This window comes from Cygnus atratus, chromosome 10 (genome assembly GCF_013377495.2).
Source record: "Cygnus atratus isolate AKBS03 ecotype Queensland, Australia chromosome 10, CAtr_DNAZoo_HiC_assembly, whole genome shotgun sequence".
Classification (NCBI taxonomy): Eukaryota; Metazoa; Chordata; class Aves; order Anseriformes; family Anatidae; genus Cygnus; species Cygnus atratus.
Window position 1 is genome coordinate 12988027 of NC_066371.1, and position 21371 is coordinate 13009397.

Sequence of the window (21371 nt, forward strand, 5' to 3'; positions counted from 1 at the left end):
CACCTTTCTGAGGCAGTCATACAGAGAGCCCAGGTAGTGTGGAGCAAGCTGCAATCCCAAAGGCTCACAAGGAAACTGAGAGCTCACCCCCTTTGCTCACCTGCAGGTGAGCAGCACACTCCTTTGGTGTGCCCAGCACCAACCTCCAGTCAAAGTGCAACTCCAAGCATTAGGCCAGCCCTGAGGACCTTCTGGATACCAACACACAAGGATCCGGAGGGCTGGCACATCTTTGCATGTTAGAACTGTGGGCTCCTGTTTCATGACTGAAGCCATGGCTGCTTCCCTCCCAAATACCCCACTTTTCACCACAGGTTCTCATTCCTGCTGCAGGTCAGACAGGATGAACACCGGCTTCATATCTTACAGCCTGGCCTGGTAAAGGTGTGTTGACAACTGCCTAAGCTGCCCCAAGCGACTCCTCTCCCCACCATCCCCACCAGACACCCTAGTTCTTCACCTGAGATCTGCTGCAGCAGGAGGTCAGGCAGCTGCTGACTCGGTGGGTAGGGAACACAACTGCCTCCACCAAGGTGTCATCACCACACAAAATGCAGCTTACAAGGAGAATCCCTATCTCATACCACCCCAGTAAGAACTAAATAGTGAGTGGCCTGGGAAAAACTTGGTAATCACCTCCCTACTTGTTAAACAATGAACTTCAGCTGTGCTGCATTTGTAGACTTCAAAATGTGAATCAATAGAAGAGAATAGAACAGATTTCAGTTGGTAGGGTCCCACGAAGATCATTGAGTCCAACTGTCAGACTGCTTTGAGGCTGATCTGAAGTTAAAACATATCATTAAGAACATTATCCAAATGCCTCTTAAGCACTGACAGGCATGGGGCACCAACCACCTCTCTAGGAAGCCTGCTCCAGTGTCTGACCACTTTCATGGTAAAGAATTTTTTTCTAAAGTCCAGGCTGAACCTCCCTGGCACAGCTGTGAGCCATTCCTGTGCATCCTGTCACTAGATACCAGGGAGAAGAGACCATCACCTTTGTCTCCACTTCCCCTCCTCAGGAAGCTGTAGAGAGCAGTGGGGTCACCCCTCAACCTCCTTGTCTCCAAGCTCAACGAACCTGGTGTCCAAGGCCTACCAGCCCTCTAAATAGCTTTGTTGCCCTCCTCTGGATGCATTCAAGTATCTTACCATCCTTTAAACTGTGGGGCCCGGAACTGCACACAATATTTCAAGTGAGGCTGCAAAAGAAATGCAAAATTGTCATCGGGGCTTTTGGGGAAAGCGTTCAGACACCGCTTAAGCACTAGCATCCCAGCACTATCATTGTGTCTGAAAACTTAGTCTGAAAACTTGCTGGTGGTGCTGTTGGCTGGAGAGAGCCAGTTACCCCTCGCCCCAGATTTCTTCTCTGGGTAGAGGCATCAGCCCTCCCCACCACATTCTCTCATGTCTTGCTACTTTCTCCCTGTTTGAGCCAGGAGATAAACTTGGACTGATCAATCAGCCTTTATCAGTGCTGAGGGGGGTGTCTCAGGAGAGATATCCTGTACTAACATTGATCTTAAAAATAAAACACATTAATTAATTAATTAATTAATTAAACAAACACATTATAAAATATCGCACTGGAAACAAGATGCTGCATTTTAAGAATGTAAACTCTGAATTGCTTTTTTAAGTTCAACTTTGAAGCACAGACTTGCCAAGACTAGAGGTCAAGTTTGGAAATACTACAAAAAAAAACCATCACAGCTACACTCCAGTTCACCTAGAAGCTCATGGGATGGCTGCAGGAATCTTTGGGCAAAGTGCTGTAACCTGCAAGAGGCTCTTCTCTCTGAAGAGAACTGATTTTCTAACGTATATTAAAGTTCCCTAGGGTAAACAGAGCTCTATATATAACCACAGCACAAAGGTCGATCAAATGATCCGTCACTAATGCTAAGCCAGCAACACACAGCAACTCTCCACCCTCCCTTGGTTTGATCCTGCATTCAATTCAACATGAGAAACTGGGCATGGAAGTGAAGAAAATTACTTAACCCTGTGTTTTGATTTTCAACATTTCAGTCTTAATTGCATATCTGATCCCTTTTAACTTCTTTGTTTTACAGTTTTTGCATTTCCATCTTTTTCTAGGACATTTCCTAGAATCAGCTTTTATCTTCCTTGACAAGGGCTGGGGCAATGCACAGTTATAAGAGAAACCAGGTGAACCTCACCCCATTAGGTGGAGAAATTCCTGAAAGACATTGGAGGCTCCAGGTTATTTACCATGTCCCCTGGAGATACAAGAACAACACATTAAACCTTTTCCAACCATTACCACCACCCCAGGCCAATACCTGACAAGACTCAGCACACCAAGTCAGAGACTTCAAAAGTTTGTTCCTCTAAGCCACCTAATGTCATAGATCTAAGCTGAAATGGTGTTCAAATCTGCTGCAAAAACATCAAGTCAAATAACCCACATGCAGAAGAGGCTGCCAGCTGGGTCACAGTACCCCAGGAAACTCCCATCCCCAGCTCTCCTGGCTGATCTTCACTTGTATTCCTCCTGGTACTGCCTCTGCTGTTTGGCAGGCAGATTGGCCCAGGAGCCTTGAAAGTAGAGCCCAGAGCTTTGCGTGACTTAGGTTGTTTGTGAGACAGTGCAAACAGAGCGTTTGCCAGCTTTTTGAAGAGTTCAGTACAAAGCCAAATGAGGAATGGAAGCCGGCTGTACTCCAGTAACCCGAATACGTTGTAGAGTTTTTCTGGTCTGCAGCTCACAATTTGGAATTATAATATACTAATTTCCTTCCTTGATATTCAGCACTGGCTCCTTCTCATCTATTGCTGACACTCTTATCATTTTAATAACTTATTGATGTCCTCTAACCTTATCTGTAATCTTTAGAACATGGGGAGGAAAAATATGTCTTGCACCTCAAAGGTTAAGCAACAAGAGCTACTGCAAAACAGCAGAGAAGCCTCATGGGCAGCAGGAACCAACACACTGGGAGATGAAAAGATTTGCAGAGGAAGGGGCTGGACACCAAGCTCATCCTTCCAGATTTCTGCAGGCTAGGGCATTACACAGACTTTTCTCCCACTCATAGGAGTGGGTTTGGCCCTGTGATGTTTTGTGCTCCCCTATTTTTTGATCTCTGGAACATCTCCACTTAGTGAGGCATCCTTCCGCTCTCCTGTTTCGCCACTTTCTATCACCCTTTGGATTCTTTCTTTCAAGAAGCTAATTCAAATTAATTATACAACTATAACAACTTATATTACTAACAATTAAATATAACAACTAATTTTGTAATTATAAAGTTTTGCTGGCCATAGATGGAAACAATAAAAGATCGAAACTGCTTTACACTTCCCTTTGTTTATTGCTTGCTTTCTCCAAGACAGTTCTTCAGACAATTTCAAGACAAGCAATATCCGACACTGGATAAGAGGAAAAGCCATGCAGATAACAGAAGAGTCCTGTTGCCTCAGTGTGTGCTCGTTCATGGGACAACCCACACTCAGGAACTCAAGGGTTGGGTCTAGTCAGGAGGGGGTTTCCCTCACTTTCTCATGTCATCAGCAGGTGTCCTGTTCTGCTATGCTTCTACTCTTTACTTCACTGAAATGTTGATCCTTGCAGAAGAAATTAAAATACCAGATGCATAAGAAAAGATTAGACTTTTGCTGAAAGAAACCTCAATAACTAACCTTGCTGGTAGGTGAGAGAGGAGCAAACGAGAGTGAGGGCAAATGTAAGGCAAAGCTCACAGCAGATGGAAAGAGCTGTATACGAGTTCCTGCTGCGTACTGCACAAAGCTAGACAAAGTTGAGGATGCAAGATAAAAACAAGACTCTCAGATTTCCAAATCTGAAGCAACTTGAGGGAAGTCAAGGAGATATTCTGGAATCAAGATAAATCAGCTGGGCTCTAAATTGCAGCAGCCCCCACGAGGGAGTGGTGCCCTGCAGCAGAAGGGCAGGGTACCTGTAAGAGGGAGGCATCAGCTTCTGCTGTCCCAGCTGAGTGTGTGTGAGTCATGCCCCTGTAATGGGACTTTGCCAAGTAAATGAACCCCTCCACATTCACGGGAACTACCTGGGGCCTGGCAAACGGGCAAAAATGCCCTGACCCAACACCCTGTGAGGACTCACAGGCCGATCATCAATTTTAGAAGACATCCAGCACACTGGGGAGAAAAACAACTTGGTGCTTGTTTGCATGAGATGGGGTAAGAAGCTTGTCTCACCTGTGCCTAAAAATCAGGGGTGCTGCTCAGTCACTCGACAGATCATGGTTGCCTCAGCATTTAATAGCTCCTCCAGACAGATTGAATTCTCTGGTGATCACAGGGTCCTAGAGAGAAATGAGATTTCCTCTTCCGTAATGTGAAAAAGACATGGAGGGCACTGGATTCAAATGAGGAAAATCTGCTAAAGAAATTCAGCATGGGAGGAATTGTTACTATGCTACTCTTGCAACTCTAAAGTTTTGCCTTAAAAGGTAAAGTAAGTTCTAAGAAATGCTGGTCTCAGCACTGGAGATGAAAATTCTCAGATCTAAGCCTGGAATTTGAGTCTGGATTAAATCCAGATGTCAAGTTCATATCCACTCCCTTAGAAGATTCAGCTCTCAATATAGACAGTGGCTTGTGCGTGGGGAGGGAGAATTGTTTTTCTGTCTTGCCCTCTCATGACACTGACTGGGTGGGAAAAAATAAGGAATGTGTGCATCTGAGTTGAGAAGTGGGCAAAATGTTGCTAATGTTACATGCTTTCATTTGGACAAGCTGGGTATAGAGGGGCTTTGACTCTTGCTTTTCTCATGAAGTACCTAAATGCTCCCTTAAAAGCATAAAATCCATTAAAATTCCAAGAAAGGAGCTAGCTGCTGACAGATGTGAGACTGGGTGAAGGTTACACACCTGTGCATCACATTTTGCTTCCAGGAATACTTGGAAAACTTACCCAAGAGATGAGGAATGGGAAGGAAGTACTGAACGTACCTTTCACCTGAGCCTCCCTGATAAACCAGTAGCATGAAAAGAGACCATCTTCCACAGCAACTATTCATGGACAACTGCAGAAAACCCCTGCAGTAGGGGATTTTTTTTTCCATTTAAATTTCAATATGGGAAACACATTCTATGGCTTCTCATCCATCTCCCAAATTGCTGGAATTTAACCTTTTTTTTCCCCTTTTGCAACTTATTTAGCAAAGAAATGGACAAATCATCAGAATGGAATGGGCTTAAAAAAGATAAAATCAGCAGAGACTCTCGGGGTGGCTGAGCCCTTCCCCTGACCTACACCGCAGATCCATCTTCCTCTGCTGAAGCCAGCTGGTACGCAGCATCTCAGGGACTCTTCCCAGAAGGCTGCTCTGAAACATGCTTATGGCTAGGAACTACCCAGCTTCCAACCCAAACTTTTTGAAGGTCAGTTGACTAAGTTTGTTCTCACACCAGTGCTATCCCTTCAGCTTAAATAATTTTCCTGCTCTATGACATGCTGCTCCACCCCTTCAGAGGCAGCCGTTCCATCTCCCCTGTCTGCCATACCTGCTAGCTCCCCCTGAGCAGGCTACATAGGCCCACTCTCTCACAGGATGGGCTCCCTGTTCTCCAGTCAGCCAAAATGGTGTTGCCCATTTTGTGGCTCCTCTTTATTGGAGTATGGCAAAGGGTGTTTGTGTGGCAGTCCAAGCTAGTTTCTCCTTAGCCCTGTGGGATGACAGTAATATGTTGCAGCAATAAAATACCATTTAACTATTCCACTGAAACCCTAAGAAATTCTAGTTAATGGCAGCTTTGTTAGTATTTCCTTTACTTCCAACATATAAACTCTGGCAATACTCGGGGATTGTTGAGAAGACACCCTTTTCCCCTGATTTTCCCCCGTTTTGTTGGTCGCAGAGCTCACAATCTTCTCTGTGCACTGACAACGACATGTTCCTTCGGCAACTCTCCAAGATCAGGGTCAAGTTAATGGCATTCCATTGCTGTTTAGCTCAGCGCAACTCCTGTCACGTACAAGGTTAAATAAATTCACCAAACCAAGCTCTAAATAAGTGTTATTATGGCATCTGATTAATAGTACAGATTGCAGGGAAGTCTGATAGGAAAGCTGAGAGCTCTGTTTCACTTGGAGATCTCTGTATTGTAGCCAAGGTCACTGTCTCAGCTTCCAACCTTGAATCAAGTTTGAGTAAAAAGCAGATGTTCTTCAGGCTTCCTACTTGACGTGTACACTTCTGAATACAAAACCAGAAGTTTCTGAATTCCAGCAACAGAACAGACTAATTTACTTCATCTCTCAACCTTGCAACATGCTAAGGTGCTGCTGTTAAGATAATCAGGATAAAGAAGCATTATCAGATTTTTGTGGGATTGAACCTGCTGTGGCAGGTGTCCACAAGCAATGAGCTCTGTGCTCTGCTGCAGTCCTCTGCCAGCGTACTTGCACAACACCTCTCTGGTGCATCTTACAATGAAACAAGTATTCCCTCTGCCCCTCCTAAGTCAAGCATCATAGTCACTGAGTATGGGAGGAGTGGGAGGAGAAAGAAAAATACCATCAACATTCTGTAAATTAAGCTTATGTGACTTGATTTCCATTGTTAAAACCAAAATTAATCCATTGCACAGAAATAATCCCTTAGGTTCAGAGACATTAACTCTGCTCTAGGAACACTCACCAGATATCTGCACAGTAGAATTTTGTGATGTTTCCTCATTTTTAAAAATAACCGATGTGATTCAAAGATTTGGGGTAGGGAGACAGATGTTGATGGTTGAACATTGAAGAGTGGTAATCTGAAACACAGATTAGGTATCTTTAAATTTGAAGTGCTTAACTATTGTATTTTGCAAAATGCAAACAGCTAAGGGACGTAACACTAACTGAAAGCCAGTGACAAAAAGAGAGCACTCTCCATGAGCAGGCTAGACTAATAAATTGAAGCCTAGTCCTTGTGTTACCAGGTGACCAAGACTCCTGTTAACACAACTACTATACAGGCTGAGGTCAAATGCCATAGCTTTAGTTCAATCATGTATTTACAGAGCAAAATAAAACTGTTTTACATTGTTTTATTTATTTATTTAGTTTAGTTTAATGATGGTCACTGATGAAAGAAAGCTTATTGCTTAATAGTAACTTCTGCATTACGTTGTTGGAATAATGAGTTGTTTAAGATCAAGACTTCTTGACTTCTTAAGTCTTCATCAAGACTTATTAAACAATGCCATAGATTCCTAATAAGCAACAAGCAAACTGTGCTTAAAAAATCATTTAGCCCTATTAAAGCCCAAATCCCATGCCTCTGCCTTGTAAAGTCGTCTACTTCCTTAGGGCTGCATGAAGAGGGCAGAATTCCGTCCTCTTTCCAGAGTTTAGCAACGTGCTGAAGTTGACAGCAAGCCTGTTATTGAACAGCATTTGTGACGCTTGCCTTCCTCTGGATCTACTTACTTAGATCATGTTTACATATTGTGACCAGCACCCTTCAAGCAAGTCAGTAACAAAGGGAAGAGGGCCAGGCAAATATCCTGCTAGTCTTCCCCCTGCCTTCCTACACAGGAGCTGTCTAAAGATTAATCTGCAGCATGTAAATACTGACCAGTGCTTCCTGTGTGCCTTTTGTACCCAAACTTCAGTTCAGTAGTGAGTTTTATGTCAGTTTTGTATTTCCCCCACCACCCTACTATGAGTGCCTTCTAGCAGCTATGTGACTTGTGAGGAAAAGTGATCTTTAGGAGCCCTCCTCAAACCTTTGTACCTGTTCCGAAAAGTACATTGCCTCAAAGGGCCCTAGAGCTGGCTCCTGCCTGGGTAAGAGGTATGTGAGGCTGGGCCTGGCAGCACTCTGCCCAAATCGTGTCTTCTGTAAAATCATTATTTCGCAAGATGGGGGCGAGGGAAATGCATCATCTTCCTTCTCTGTTCTTTCCACACTTCAGAAGTTAGCATATCCCTTACGGGAATTAGCACTATGGCAGCTTGGATAGCCAGATTTATCAGGAGAAGTCCTTTTATTACTACCCGCTTGTAAATATTCTAAAAAAAAAAAGATAAACTTCAACGTTCACTGCAAATCGGAGGATGCAAGATTCGACTTCGCTTTGCCACTGCCATTTTCACGAGGGTATTATTAACCTCCAAACCCTGACCGTTGGCACCGTGCCTCAAAAACGAGGCAGCCTGAGCATCTCTGCCAGCAGAACGGCGAGGGCCGGGGTCCTGCCGCCACCAGCGAGACCCCCGCCTGCTCGAGGGCTCTGCGGGGCAGGGGGGACAGGCACCAGGGGACACCGGAGGCGCTGGGTTTCCACCAAGGGCGCCCGAGCACCAGGCACAAGCCCAGAAGTTGGGCTTTTTTCTTTACGGAAAGGGTTGTGAGGCATTGGAATGGGCTGCCCAGGGACGTGGGTCAGTCACCGTCCCTGGAGGTTTTTAAAAGACGTTTAGATGTAGAGCTCAGTGATATGGTTCAGTGGAGGACTCGTTAGTGTTAGGTCAGAGGTTGGACTCGGTGGTCTTGTTCCAACCTAGATGATTCTGTGATTCTGCGAATCTGTCACTCCGTGATTCTGCGATTCTCTGAAGCGGGGGCGCTTCCCGCTCACGGCCCCCTCACGGCCCCCTCCCGCCGAGCTCCCCCAGGCCCCGCCCCCACCCCCCTCAGGACGCCCCGCCCCACGCGCTCCCGCGCCTGCGCCCTGGGGGCTTGGCGGCGGGTTGGCCGCAGCGCGCCTGCGTGGCGCCGGGCGGGGCTATATAAGGGGCAGCGGCGCGGCCCTTGAGCGGGCGGTGTGCCGGGTAGGCGGCGGCGGCGTCACTTCCGGGCTGTCAGCTGTAGGCGACGAGGAAGCTGAGGCGATGGAGGCGGTGGTGCGGCGCTGCCCGTTCCTGGCCCGCGTCTCGCAGGCCTTCCTGCAGAAGGCCGGGCCCTCCCTGCTGCTCTACGCCCAGCACTGCCCCAAGATGATGGAGGCGGCACCCCCGACCGCCGCCCGAGGCCTAACCGGCTCCGCCGCCCGGGGGCAGCAGGCGGGGGAGACCCCCGCGGCCCAGCCGGGTGAGTAAGGGCCCGCGCCCGGGGCAGGCGGCGCCTCCGGGGGCCGCGATCGGGCCCTGCGGCCGCGGAGAGGCCGAGCTGCCCTTGAACGGCAGCTGTGGCACGTCGCGGGAGAAGCTTCTGGAAGGGCCGGCTTTCTCGATAAGGGCTGCTTAATGCCCCGGGCGCCCGCGGTGATTAAACGCGGGTGCTGTCAGCCCGTCTCGGAGATCAGGGACGGGCAGCTCTGGCGTGGTGGCGGCGAGGCCGTCGGCCTCCTTCACGCTCGAGCGGCTTTTCCTTGGACTTGGTACCGCGCCTTGGGGCGCTCCTGCCCTGGCACTGAGGACAAAGAGCTGAGGCAGCGAAGGGGTGGCAGGAAACAACTGAAGCCTTCGAAATAAAAATCTGCCCTTTTGGGATGAAGGAGAGGTTTTTATCCTGAGAAGGGTACGTTGCTGCATCAGGGATCTTAAATCAGGTGCCCACTGGGTGTTCATACTTGTATAAATAAGATGTGAGCACTTAGTTAAATAATTCTTAGTGGCTTGTGCTAAATTATTTGCTAGAATAGTGGATAGGAAAGCTCAAGTCACTATTAAAATGATGAAACTGAAGTGCTTTCATTTCTGTGCCTTCCTCAGAGGGCAAAAATGCCAAAGATGTGGCCCGGCAGAGTACAGATGGATCCCAGCCACCTGCTGGCCACCCGCCTGCTGCTGCTGGCCATAGCTCTGCTATGAAATGCCCGTTCCTGGCAGCTCAGATGAGCCACAAGAACAGCAACGTCTTCTGCAAAGCCAGCATTGAACTTCAAGAGGATGTGAAGGAAATGCAGGCGGACAGGAAAGGTATGTATTGTGTGTGCCAAAGTGTTGGCTCCTTCCTAGAACCTTTGGTGCTTGACTTTCCTCTGTTGTGTGCCAAGTCTGACAGTTGCTGCTTACCCTGTGTGGGTAGGGTTATGGTAAATTGCAGTAAAAACTTGTTGAGGAATGCACGTGTTAATGGCATACCTGCAGGGTTGTGCGGTGATTGCCCTCGGTAATCTTGATGCAGGAATTCTTTAGACTATATTTTGATGCCCTGGTTCTAAACGTGTGAATCAAGCTGTTTGTGCACCCAAAGCAGGTGCTTGGGATTGAAGAGAGCCTTACCAGGGTGCTGGTATAAATGAGGGTGGTATATCCAGAGACAGAAGAAACGCTGTCAGGGTATTACACAAATAGCAGAATGAATCCAGGCTGGAAAGCAAGTTAGCAACTAACTGGTTTTTGGTTTATAGAACTACAGGGTGTTACAGGCTGGCTTGCAATCTGATGTAGAAGGGCTGTCCTTCAAAGGAAGGAACTTTTCACCAATATTTGTAAAACCTTGCTGGCTGTCTCAGAAAGGAAGCCTGTCTTCTTTTTATTTTCTAGCAGAACAAAGTACTAGAATGGAAAGGAAGCTGCCAACCTTAATTCTGCCTTCAGTTACCTATGTACTGACTTTCAGATGAGTGCTGTAGCTCTATAGGGTGGGTTTTTGAGTCATGATGAATCAATTGTGCTATAAGGTAACTACATCAAATGTTGTCATTGATTAGAAGGATTTTCCTTTTGTCTCATACAATGCAAAGTTAGAAGCAGATGCAGTAGCTGATCCCAGCAGGAGTCTTTAGATTCAGGTATGTGCTTTCTAAAGAATGAAGAGTTAAGCTACTTAAAATGTTGCAGTGCTGAACTCAACTCAATCAACTCAACAACCTCTATTTTAAACTGATCAGCTTGACATAATTCATTGATGTCTGTAGGTAAAGAATTTGCCAATGTAACAACTACTTCCCCAGTGAGGAACACTGAGACAGAGGGAGAAGAGCAGAGTGGCTTGCTCAAGAGGTTTAACGATATTATGCTGAAGCAAAGACCTGAGAGCGTGTCTCATCTGCTTCAGGATAACTTGCCAAAATGTAAGATAATATAGCAAAACCCTCACAGACCTGATCCCTTGTGATTTTTTTTTTTCCTGTGTGCTGAAGTCTGTCTCATTTCAGCCGTATCCACCTTCCAGTACGATCAGTTCTTTGAGAGAAAGATAGATGAAAAGAAGAAAGATCACACCTATCGAGTATTCAAAACAGTGAACCGAAAGGCACAGATCTTTCCCATGGCAGATGACTACTCTGATTCTCTGATCACCAAGAAGGAGGTGTCTGTCTGGTGCAGCAACGATTACCTGGGCATGAGTCGTCATCCCCGTGTGTGTGGAGCAGTTATGTGAGTAGTGCCGTATTAAGGGTCATTTACAAGCCTAGGGTGCTCTGCAGAAGCTTTTGTAGGAAGACATCTGAAGAACTGACCTCTGCACTATGCTACATAACCTGCTTCTAGTGTTGTTCTTGTTATAATCAAGCTCCTCTTGAGCTAGAGTAGATAAATTATTACTGCTGTAGAACCAAATACTATTTACTCGCCAGTCCATGACCTCATTTGATTTTTTTCCTCAAACTTCTAAATACTACTGGACAAACTGGATCGTATATTGTAGCTGTACTGATTCCTTAGCTTATTGAACCCCTGAGTTGTGCTGGTTGCTCAAGACCTTAAAACTAACAGCAGCTTTTGACAGCCAGTTCCATTTTAAGACAATATTGATTAGGTACTAGAATGTCTTGAGCAATGATCCTGCTATCTGTCTGTGGTGCTCAGTAACACTGTCTTTCGTTGGGCCCTTTGCAGGGATACACTGAAACAGCATGGTGCTGGAGCAGGAGGCACAAGAAATATTTCGGGAACAAGCAAATTTCATGTTGATTTGGAGAAAGAACTAGCTGATCTTCATGGGAAAGATGCAGCACTGCTGTTCTCCTCCTGTTTTGTAGCCAATGATTCCACCCTCTTCACTCTAGCTAAAATGCTGCCAGGTGAGATCTCAAAGTGCATCTTGTATTTACCACAAAAACAAACTCGCACTGAGCAGTTGGGAGTATGTTTTGCAAATGTCCACCCAAAGTGTGTGTGTGGGGGGGGGTTCATCCTACTCAACCAGAAGAGTATATTTTGTTTAAATGCTATAAATTGTGTGCAGCTCGTGCTAGTCATAGTTGTAGCATACTGAGACTGAATTCGCTGCTATGAACTGCAGAAGGAATTGAGCAAAAAGCCCTGGGTCTTTTACTTAAATTCTACCTGAAAATGAGGCAGCAGGGATGTAGTGTCCTTATACCTGGGGGTGTGAATTTGTCTCCCTCTGATGTAGTTCAGGACAGGTTTGCTTTAACTCCAGAAGTTTTTACATAAAGTGTTCAGGACTTGGAAGAACCCTTCTGCATTTCTTTAGGCTCAAATTTCTATTGGTTTAGGCACAAAATAAGCCTCAAACACTATTTTTGCCTTATGATTTTTCTCTTTTTCCTCTGGCCAAGAGAACTTTCTAGAACTTTCTCTTGCTGCTTGAGCACTTACCATGTGTGAAATGATGCTGGGAATTAGCTGGTGCTTTCTGTACTTGACTTGTAACTGGGTTGCTCCCTCAGGCTGTGAGATCTACTCTGATTCTGGAAACCATGCCTCCATGATCCAGGGGATTCGGAACAGCAGGGTACCGAAACACATATTTCGCCATAATGATGTCAGCCATCTTCGAGAACTATTGAAGAAGTCTGATCCATCTACCCCTAAAATTGTTGCATTTGAAACTGTGCACTCAATGGATGGTAAGGTGGCATAAACTCCTCTCTCCTTCCAGTGCAGTCAGCGCTCAAATCATCCGTGTTTTGGGTCTAAAAGTAGATTTCTTTTATCTAAACCCTTACAGCATTTTAGCCCAATGTTTATCCAAGTTGAATACAGGGAATCCTAAGCTGCCTATTGGTGCTTTGGTCTGTAGGTGCTGTCTGTCCTCTGGAAGAGCTGTGTGATGTGGCCCACGAACATGGAGCAATCACTTTTGTGGATGAAGTGCATGCTGTGGGGCTGTATGGAGCTCGAGGTGGCGGTATCGGAGACCGGGATGGAATCATGCACAAGATGGACATCATCTCTGGAACGCTTGGTATGCATGGCCTGGTGGTTTCACAGCAGCTTATGTATTCTAAGGCAGTAAAGCTTCTGAGCAGCCAAATTAAGTGGGTTAACTCAAAATCAGTCTATTGAAATGAACTTGCTAAGGATTTATGGGGGGGGGGGGAGGTTAGTGTTTTTCAGAAAGCCCAAAGGATTTAAGTATGTCCTGCATTTTGGAAAGTATTTAAGCTACTTACCTTGCCTTACTAATCAGCAAAGGCAGCATTTTTACTTTAACAAGCTAGCAAAAAAATCCTTTTTGTAACATATTGTACAAGTCCTGAGGAAATTCAGGTGAGAAAGATAGTAAGGTAGTACTCTATACTTAGTAGTACTTGGTCCATTTATATGAAATGGAGTGCTCCTAATCCAGAAACCTGAGATGGGGAGTTACATAAAAAGACTTGGCAAGAACTGAAGCAACTGCTATTATCAAAGTAGAATGCAGGCTTGGGTGTAAGTTTACTGCTGCAAATTGGAAAGGTTTTTCTAAACAGCTTCCCAAACATACAACTTACCAGGAAAGCTAATGTCTCAAACTCTTACTGACTTGTTACAGCCTAATAAAAATAGAATTCCTCACCAGACACCATGTTTTTATTTGTTGCTCTGTTCTGGTACCTGAGCGTTCCCGCCTTGTTTGGAAAAGGGGGACTTGTATTCACCACAGTAACAATAATGTGTGTTCCTTAGGAGTGTAGGCTATTTCTAGCATCTCTGGAACAGATTAATTTAAATCTGAGAGACTTAGTGTTGATCTTCTAGGGTCACGACAGAAGTCTGTGCTTGATGATTGTACTTAAAAGTTCTTCCCCCAGATCAGAATTTGAATGTTTGAGATGATCTTGAGCTGTGCTTGCTGTGTAATAACTAGTTCAATTGTTACTGGGACAGTTTTTAAAAACAAAACTGCAACATGTGCTGAGTAAATACAAGGTGGGGGGGGGGCTGGAACTGTTGCCTGCTGTGTACTTAATGTCAAAATAACTCACTCCTTATAAGTGAAAATGAAGTAAGGCCCTGATACTTCAAGCTGTTCTAATGGGTGGAAGGAATAAGTTGGGATGATTTACTTTTCTATTTTTTTAGGCAAAGCATTTGGTTGTGTAGGAGGATACATCTCCAGTACAAGTTCCCTGATAGACACTGTTCGTTCATATGCTGCTGGCTTTATCTTCACAACATCCCTGCCACCCATGCTCTTAGCTGGTGCCCTAGAATCTGTCCGAACTCTGAAGAGTGCGGAGGGGCAAGTGCTGAGGCGCCAGCACCAACGCAATGTGAAGCTTATGAGACAAATGTTGATGGATGCAGGGCTTCCTGTGGTGCACTGCCCAAGTCACATCATTCCAGTAAGGGTGAGTACTAGGATGTCTATGACACAGGACCACGGTGCCTGTTTTCATGGCTGTGATCACATTGTTTCCAGGTATTAATGAAGTTTTCAGGTATTAATAAACATTCGCAAAGTTGAAACCTGCCATAGTGTTCAGCAGTGATGTGCTAGGAGTCTGGCTTACCTTCCTTGTCTGAATAAGGCTGTGATTAAGCGGACTTCTGCCTGATAAAAATGTTGTAAAGCACAATGGTAGTGTACAAAACCTACCATCTAACAGTATAGAGAAATCAAAGATAGTGGTAATAAGCCAGTAAAAAGAAGAGGAGTTCAGGTATTAACAGTTACCTGCTTAGGCCCAGAGGGCACTAGAGTAAAAGCTTTTAGTCTTTGTCTGATGCATGTTCTGTTTAGTGGGCACAAGGAAGCCTAGTCATGCTTGACTTGTGGCTGGCAAAGTTGGGCCGACAACTCTGCTACCTTACATGTTTTTGTTAATCTTAAAACTTTATGATTTTGAATTTCAGGTTGCAGATGCTGCTAAAAATACAGAGATCTGTGACAGGCTAATGAGCCAACACAGCATCTATGTCCAAGCAATCAACTACCCCACAGTCCCCCGTGGAGAAGAGCTGCTACGTATTGCCCCTACACCTCACCATACCCCTCAGATGATGAGTTATTTTCTTGGTGAGTGGTGCAGTGGAAACTCTGGGCTGTTTATACACTCTCAATATTAAAGACTAGGAAATAGTTCAAATTTAAATTGTATTAGCTGGGCAATGTCTTTCCACTGCTGCAGCATACATAGCACACTTCTGTACTTAACTGGCTTTGAGCATGACCTGTGAAAGCCAGCATGCTGTGACCTAGAATAGTGTGCGAGCCCAGTGCAGTCCTGCATACAGCTGGTTCTATCCCAGCCATTTCTGGGGATCTGTTTGCATTGTCCAAACCAATCTTTACTTGTTAGAAGGGGGAGGGGTGTCCAGAGAAATCTGCTGTGCTCAGCTGAGCTTTTAATCTGTCTTAAACACTGATCTTTATGGGGGAAGCAGTTACTCTTGTATCCTGTCAGAAGAGGTAGTATGAGCATACCTTTTTAAGGTTAAGGCTTTACTGCAGTCCAGTCACATTGTGTCAGACAATTCTTATAGTTTTCTTTGCTAGGAGAATAGGTATGCTGATGCTTCTGTTGTGCTGCTTCTCTAAAGTGATTTGATGTTATATGACTTGAACTTTTCTGTTTATAACAGAAAAACTGCTGGCTACATGGAAGGATGTTGGTCTGGAGCTGAAACCACACTCATCAGCTGAATGTAACTTCTGTAGAAGACCTCTACATTTTGAAGCGATGAGTGAACGGGAAAGATCTTACTTCAGTGGAATGAGCAAATTAGTATCTGTCAGTGCATGAAAGTAATGGTGTTAATCTTACTCTCATCTAGTTCTAGTACCCAGTCAGTAGCATTTTTAAATTGCTTATAAGCATTTTAATCATAGTTAAAGCACTAAGCTCTGAAAATAAATTTCTAGAGCCACTGTTTAGTTGTATTTTTATTTTTCATATTCAGCTTCCATAAGATGAATTGTCAGTGGTTAAAAGGGCATCCCTGGAATAAAAAGTGATCTCTGCTGACCTTCATCTGAAGTACTGCCTTCTCAATGAGTGTAAACCAGAACTTTCAGTACCATTTCCTTGTGTAGTGTGAGGGATGAGTTTATCTATTAAAAGAAGGCTTATAGGTACTTAGAAGTTCCTGAGGAGCTTTACCTTAAATTTGTTGAGGCTATGTCTAGGCTCCCCTCTGCTTCTCCATTCTTTCACATGGGTTTTGTGGGCATCTAGCTCTGTGGTACACTCCATGTACATCCTAATTCTACCTGGGAGTGGGTGTAAAACACTATGCCTTATCCCTGGGCTGTTATTTTTTTAGTCAGTCCCAGGGCATCTTACATGTTGGGAGGTGCTAACCCATATCAGTACAAACAACGGTTAGGATAGTGCTACACTGAAGCTGAGATGGGAATGTTCTTAACCACTCATGAGCTACAGAAGGGTGCAACATTCACAACAGTTTTGGCACCACATGGGTGCTACTGGCCTTGCCTCTCCCAGGGCCCAGAGGGAGCCGAACAGCCTATGCAATGTGGGCATGGAAGCAGGTCTAGTGTTCGCCAAGGCAGCTACGGCCAGCAAGCAGAAATCAGCTGTCAGGTGTTGATAGCCCAAGAACTAATGCAGTTTAGGTTTTAGGTGCTTAGGTTTTGCAGTCAGCCAAGTCTCTAGAGGTTGCCCCCGAGCTCCAGTCAGAAATTTAAAGCTAGCACATGTGTTGATGTAGTACTAGGCATGCACAGAAACTTAGTATATTCTTACACTTGAGATACGCTGCAGTATGAGCAGGAGAGCATTTAGAAGGGGTTCTGCTAGCTGCCCTCTGCTGCTTTACTCTTGGTTAGCTGTGTGCACGGTAGTCTCACGCAGGTGCTTCCACTTGAGTGCTCAACAGGGTCCTTTTTTTGTACCTGAGAAGCATTCTGTTGTTTCAAGAGGAAAATTGCCCATGGGATTTAATAAGTGGTACTTTGTGACTGCTTGACACAGTTGTTTTTTTCTTTAAAAAAAAAGAAGTCAGGGTGTAATGTCCTAGGAAGGGAGGGCCTATATACCATGATATGGATGGGAGGTGCAAGGTTGCTTGTGGTTGCCCAAGTTCTTGCCCAAGTTCACTCCAGTTGCATGTTCTACTTTCATGTGTGCTCCACGCTAACCTTCAGTGGAAAAACTGCTTATCAGTGAACAATTCCTAATAAGTCAGGTCTTTGAGAGAAGTAGCTTGTAATAAAGTATCAATGTAGTTTTTGCAACCTCTGATAATTTGCATGTCAATTAGGCAACAGGCCTACGTAACGCGTTCATGAATAGCAAGTGCATACTTTAATCAGGGAGTAGTTCCAAGTATGTATGTAGCAGTATGGGTGAATATATGTATTGAGAGGACACTGTTGTCATGAGGTCTAGAGCAGAGCACGACACTACTTTTTTCATGCAGAGCGGTATGTCCTTTAACTGTTACAGGCCAAGTTTTCACAAGTTACTGCACAACTCTTGCTTTCAGGAGGTAACAAGCTTCCCTGGCACTGGCTATTGCTGTTGTTATTGCTGTTAATATTGCAGTAATATTACTGTAATATTACAAAGCCACTTTTGGGAGTTAGACTGTAGTCAATCTGCAGACATCACCTCCACCCATTGGCAATCACCAGTACTTTCAGTATGTACTGAAGGACACTGCTTTTCCTGAAAGAATTCCTTTCAAAAGACTCAGCTTCCTAAGTCAATGAGTTCCATTTAAAAAGTCATTTGCAAGCCAGGCAAGTGCCTACTGCCTCTGCCTGGCGCAGTGTTGCGCAGAAGGGCAGGAACTACCTGACCTCAGGCACTAGGATTACTATGGCAATTTAGGTCTATTGCTAAACAAGGCAGTTGATAAAGTAGCTTGCTAAAACCCACCCCCAGATTATGGTGTATGCAAGCAGTTTCTTTGCTACTCCGAAGGGATTAGCTTTCACTTGCTGTGACATTAACCTGATCTTACTAAGGCATGTTCCAGAGCATGTAATGCCCCACCCTGGTTTCCTTGCACTGCAACAAGCAGCTTGTGGCTAAGGCTTCATGAATGTTCAGCTCCATTGCACATCTCTTCTCATTAGATACTAAGTTGTATTAGTAACTTGAGACATAGCTATAAAGCTGCAGATCCTTCAAGATCCTTCATCATCCTTTCCTCGATGAGTGTCCTAATGCCATAATGCACCTTTGGTGACGTTTGGAGTGTAAGCAATCCATGCGTGCATGTGGATGGGGACATGTTGACTAATCTATAGCCACAAGCCGAAAGTATAAGGTTACTTGCATTTCTAGTTTCTTCACTGATAGCATTCAAACTTGGACCAACGCATTTTGTATACCAGCTAATAGAGCCGATTTTTTTTCTTCTAGTTCTCATAGCAGGTTCTCCGCACTCCTCCATGGTGCAGGGGAGAAGAAATAAGACAGAGAGGGCTCCAGCTATCAGAAATCTCAAACAATTCCAAATTAGTTGCAGGTGAGAGCGGAATCCGAAGGTTCAAAACTAGTATTGTTTGCAGTGGCAGGAGCACAATGAGCATCAGCACGTGGTAGTCAGTCCCTCTGTACCCATTCACATCCCATGTGATAACTTATCTTCCAGTGCTGGTAAGCAAGGGTGTGAAGGTAGAAGCAGAGCGCAGTAAGAGACTGGCAGAGATGTTCATCACAACTGCAAAAAGTGACAGAGCCAATGGCACACAGGGTGTATTTCCTCCATTGAGAAGGACAAAGAATGAATAAACAAACACACATTGTTTCCCAGCAAACAAAGCTTGAATGGGGGGTTGCATAACTACTGATGGTTACGTAAGCACTAGTTTGGCTTCTGGAAAATAACTGGTAAAAGATGTTTAAAGTTGGGGACAAATAGTCCATAGCACTGACAGAGTAAGCAAGCAAGAACGGAGCTGTACAGACTGTTAAGATTTGTCTGGGGACCCACAGGGGCAAATAATTCATCCAGTTGAGTGTTGCATAGCCTTAATCTCATATCCTCTATTTCTCAACCTATTTACATAACAGAGAAACTCCAGGCAGTGCAATGCCATAAAAGCATCCTGAATGCAAACAAACGCACCCACCACTGGGGCAGTGGTCAGGCCAGCAGGCCCTGACATCCTCTGCCACCTCCACCAGAGCTGCTGCACAGTCCTAGCACTTCCACCACACCCCAGCCTCTGCTGTGCCCTGCTCTGGCTGGCCCCAAAGCCCCTCGCTGAGCATGCAGCATGGAGCTCTCGTTGCTCATAAAGCTCCGGGGGCCTTGGCTGCCTGCCCAGCCTCCAGCTGCGCGCTGTGGGTGACGATAACCAGCAAGTTCAGCGTTGAAGGAGGGAACCAGCCTCACAAGCTCACAAACCTCACGCCTTCAGGAAACTGGACTAAAAACAGCCCCTCAAATCCCACGTGATGAAAACCCAAAGCACTTTCTAGGCCTGGAGGTAGTCCTTCTGGTGGGGAGGAGGAGATACTCGGTGCAGACCTAATGCCGCAGCCCCCTGCAAGGCAAGCCACCAGTCTGCCTGGCCAGCACAGCTGGTCCTAAGCTGCTGTCACAAGGCACAAGCACCACGGGGCAGAGTCCCCACAGGGATTTCCAGCCATGTCATTGTCCTTGTGTCACTGCTGGTGGTCATTTGTGCTGCTGGCTGCTGCTTGGGGCCACCTGAGCAGGAGCAGCCCTTGCCTGGGCATTGAGGCATCCTAGACAGGAATAATAATAATAATAACAACAACAATAATAATAATATAGCATTATTAATGCCGCCAGATCCACACCTCTCTCATATCCCTGCTGCCCTGCAGACACATATTTTGGGGCACATCTCTTGCTGTGGTGAACAAGGTGATGAAGAAGGCTTCTCTCCCGGCACAGACGGGCCCACAAAGAACTGAGCGGGTGCTCCTGAGGGCCTGACCAGCCCACTTCTCCTGTATTCACATGGGCAGCGCTCAGCTACATGTTGGTAAGGGGTCGGTCCTGGGTCCAGTGCTGTTTAATATCTTCATCAGTCACATAGACAGTGGGATTGAGTGCACCCTCAGCAAGTTTGCAGATGACACCAAGCTGAGCGGTACAGCTGATACGCCAGAAGGAGGGGATGCCATCCAAAGGGACCTGGGTATGCTGGCGAAGTGAAGGCCCATGTGAACCTAATGAGGTTCAACAAGTCCAAGTGCAAGGTGCTGCACCTGGGCTGGGGTAATCCCAGACAGGAGGCCAGACTGGGAGAAGAGCTCATTGAGAGCAGCCCTGCAGAGAAGGACTTGGGGTTCTGGTGGATGAGAAGCTCGACATGAGCCAGCAGTGCGCGCCTGCAGCCCAGAAGGGCAACTGCGTCCTGGGCTGTGTCAAAAGGAGTGGCCAGCAGGGGAGGGAGGTGATTGTCCCCCTCTGCTCTGCCCTTGGGAGGCCCCACCTGGAGTGCTGCATCCAGGTCTGGGGCCCCCAGCACTAGAAGGATGTGGGGCTCTTGGAACAGGTCCAGAGGAGGGCCACTAAGATGCTCAGAGGGCTGGAGCACTTCTCCTATGAAGAAAGGCTGAGAGAGCTGGGGATGTTCAGCCTGGAGAAGAGAAGGCTCCGTGGAAACCTCATTGCAGCTTTCAAATAATTCAAGGGGGCTTCTTATAAAAGAGATGGAGTGTGACTTTTTGCTTCCTCAGATAGTGACAGGAGGTTTGGAGGAAATTTTCACTCAGAGGGTGGTGAGGCACTGGCACAGGCTGCCCAGAGAAGCTGTGGATGCCCCATCCCTGGAGGTGTTCAAGGCCAGGCTGGATGGGGCTTTGAGCAACCTGATCTAGTGGGTGGTGTCCCTGCCCACGGCAGGGGGGTTGGAACTGGGTGATCTTTAAGGTCCCTTCCAACCTGAGCCATTCTGAGTTTCTATGAGAGCCGGAGCGGGGTGAGGCGGTGGCACAGTACACCCCGGCTGGGTGCAGAGGGGCAGCAGTCCGGTTTGGGGGTGCTTGAGCTGAGCCAGGGAATTGCTGTGTGTGGAGCTGGGACTGGCTTTTTAACCTGGTTTCCAAACAAAACCGACCACATGCAATAATTAGTGCTCTGCCTGCTCTTTATCCAACTCCTCTCCTGCGCCCATAACTCTTCAGCACCCTGTTTCAACCCAAACTGGCAGAGGGTGAGTTTCTGATGCTCTTGAATCCTGCCAGCCCTCCTCCCCACCATACACCAGGGTGGCAAACCTGCTCTGGGTGCAGGGTTCATGACCGGGACACAGGATGCAGCAAGCACCCAGAGCAGAGCCAACCGACTGGAGAGACACTGTCATTATTTGAATTACCCAGAAATGCACGGGGGAGTCAAGAAG

General features: G+C 46.1%; 1 protein-coding gene across 2 annotated transcripts; it reads left to right on the forward strand.

Moving 5' to 3' along the window:
- The first annotated feature begins 8724 nt into the window (after nucleotides 1–8724).
- ALAS1 (5'-aminolevulinate synthase 1) lies at nucleotides 8725–16047 on the forward strand. 2 transcript variants are annotated; one of them, XM_035547006.2, is made up of 10 exons: nucleotides 8725–9041; nucleotides 9665–9871; nucleotides 10816–10971; nucleotides 11056–11278; nucleotides 11741–11925; nucleotides 12538–12717; nucleotides 12891–13055; nucleotides 14156–14424; nucleotides 14930–15092; nucleotides 15659–16047. In XM_035547006.2, the coding sequence occupies exons 1-10, from the start codon at nucleotides 8843–8845 to the stop codon at nucleotides 15817–15819; spliced, it is 1908 nt and encodes a 635-aa protein (XP_035402899.1). In that variant the 5' UTR covers nucleotides 8725–8842; the 3' UTR covers nucleotides 15820–16047. The 2 variants fall into 2 exon arrangements, with proteins under 2 accessions (XP_035402899.1, XP_035402900.1); XM_035547007.2 differs by lacking the exon at nucleotides 10816–10971 and having other exon boundaries at nucleotides 8771–9041; nucleotides 11041–11278.
- Nucleotides 16048–21371: the final 5324 nt, after the last annotated feature.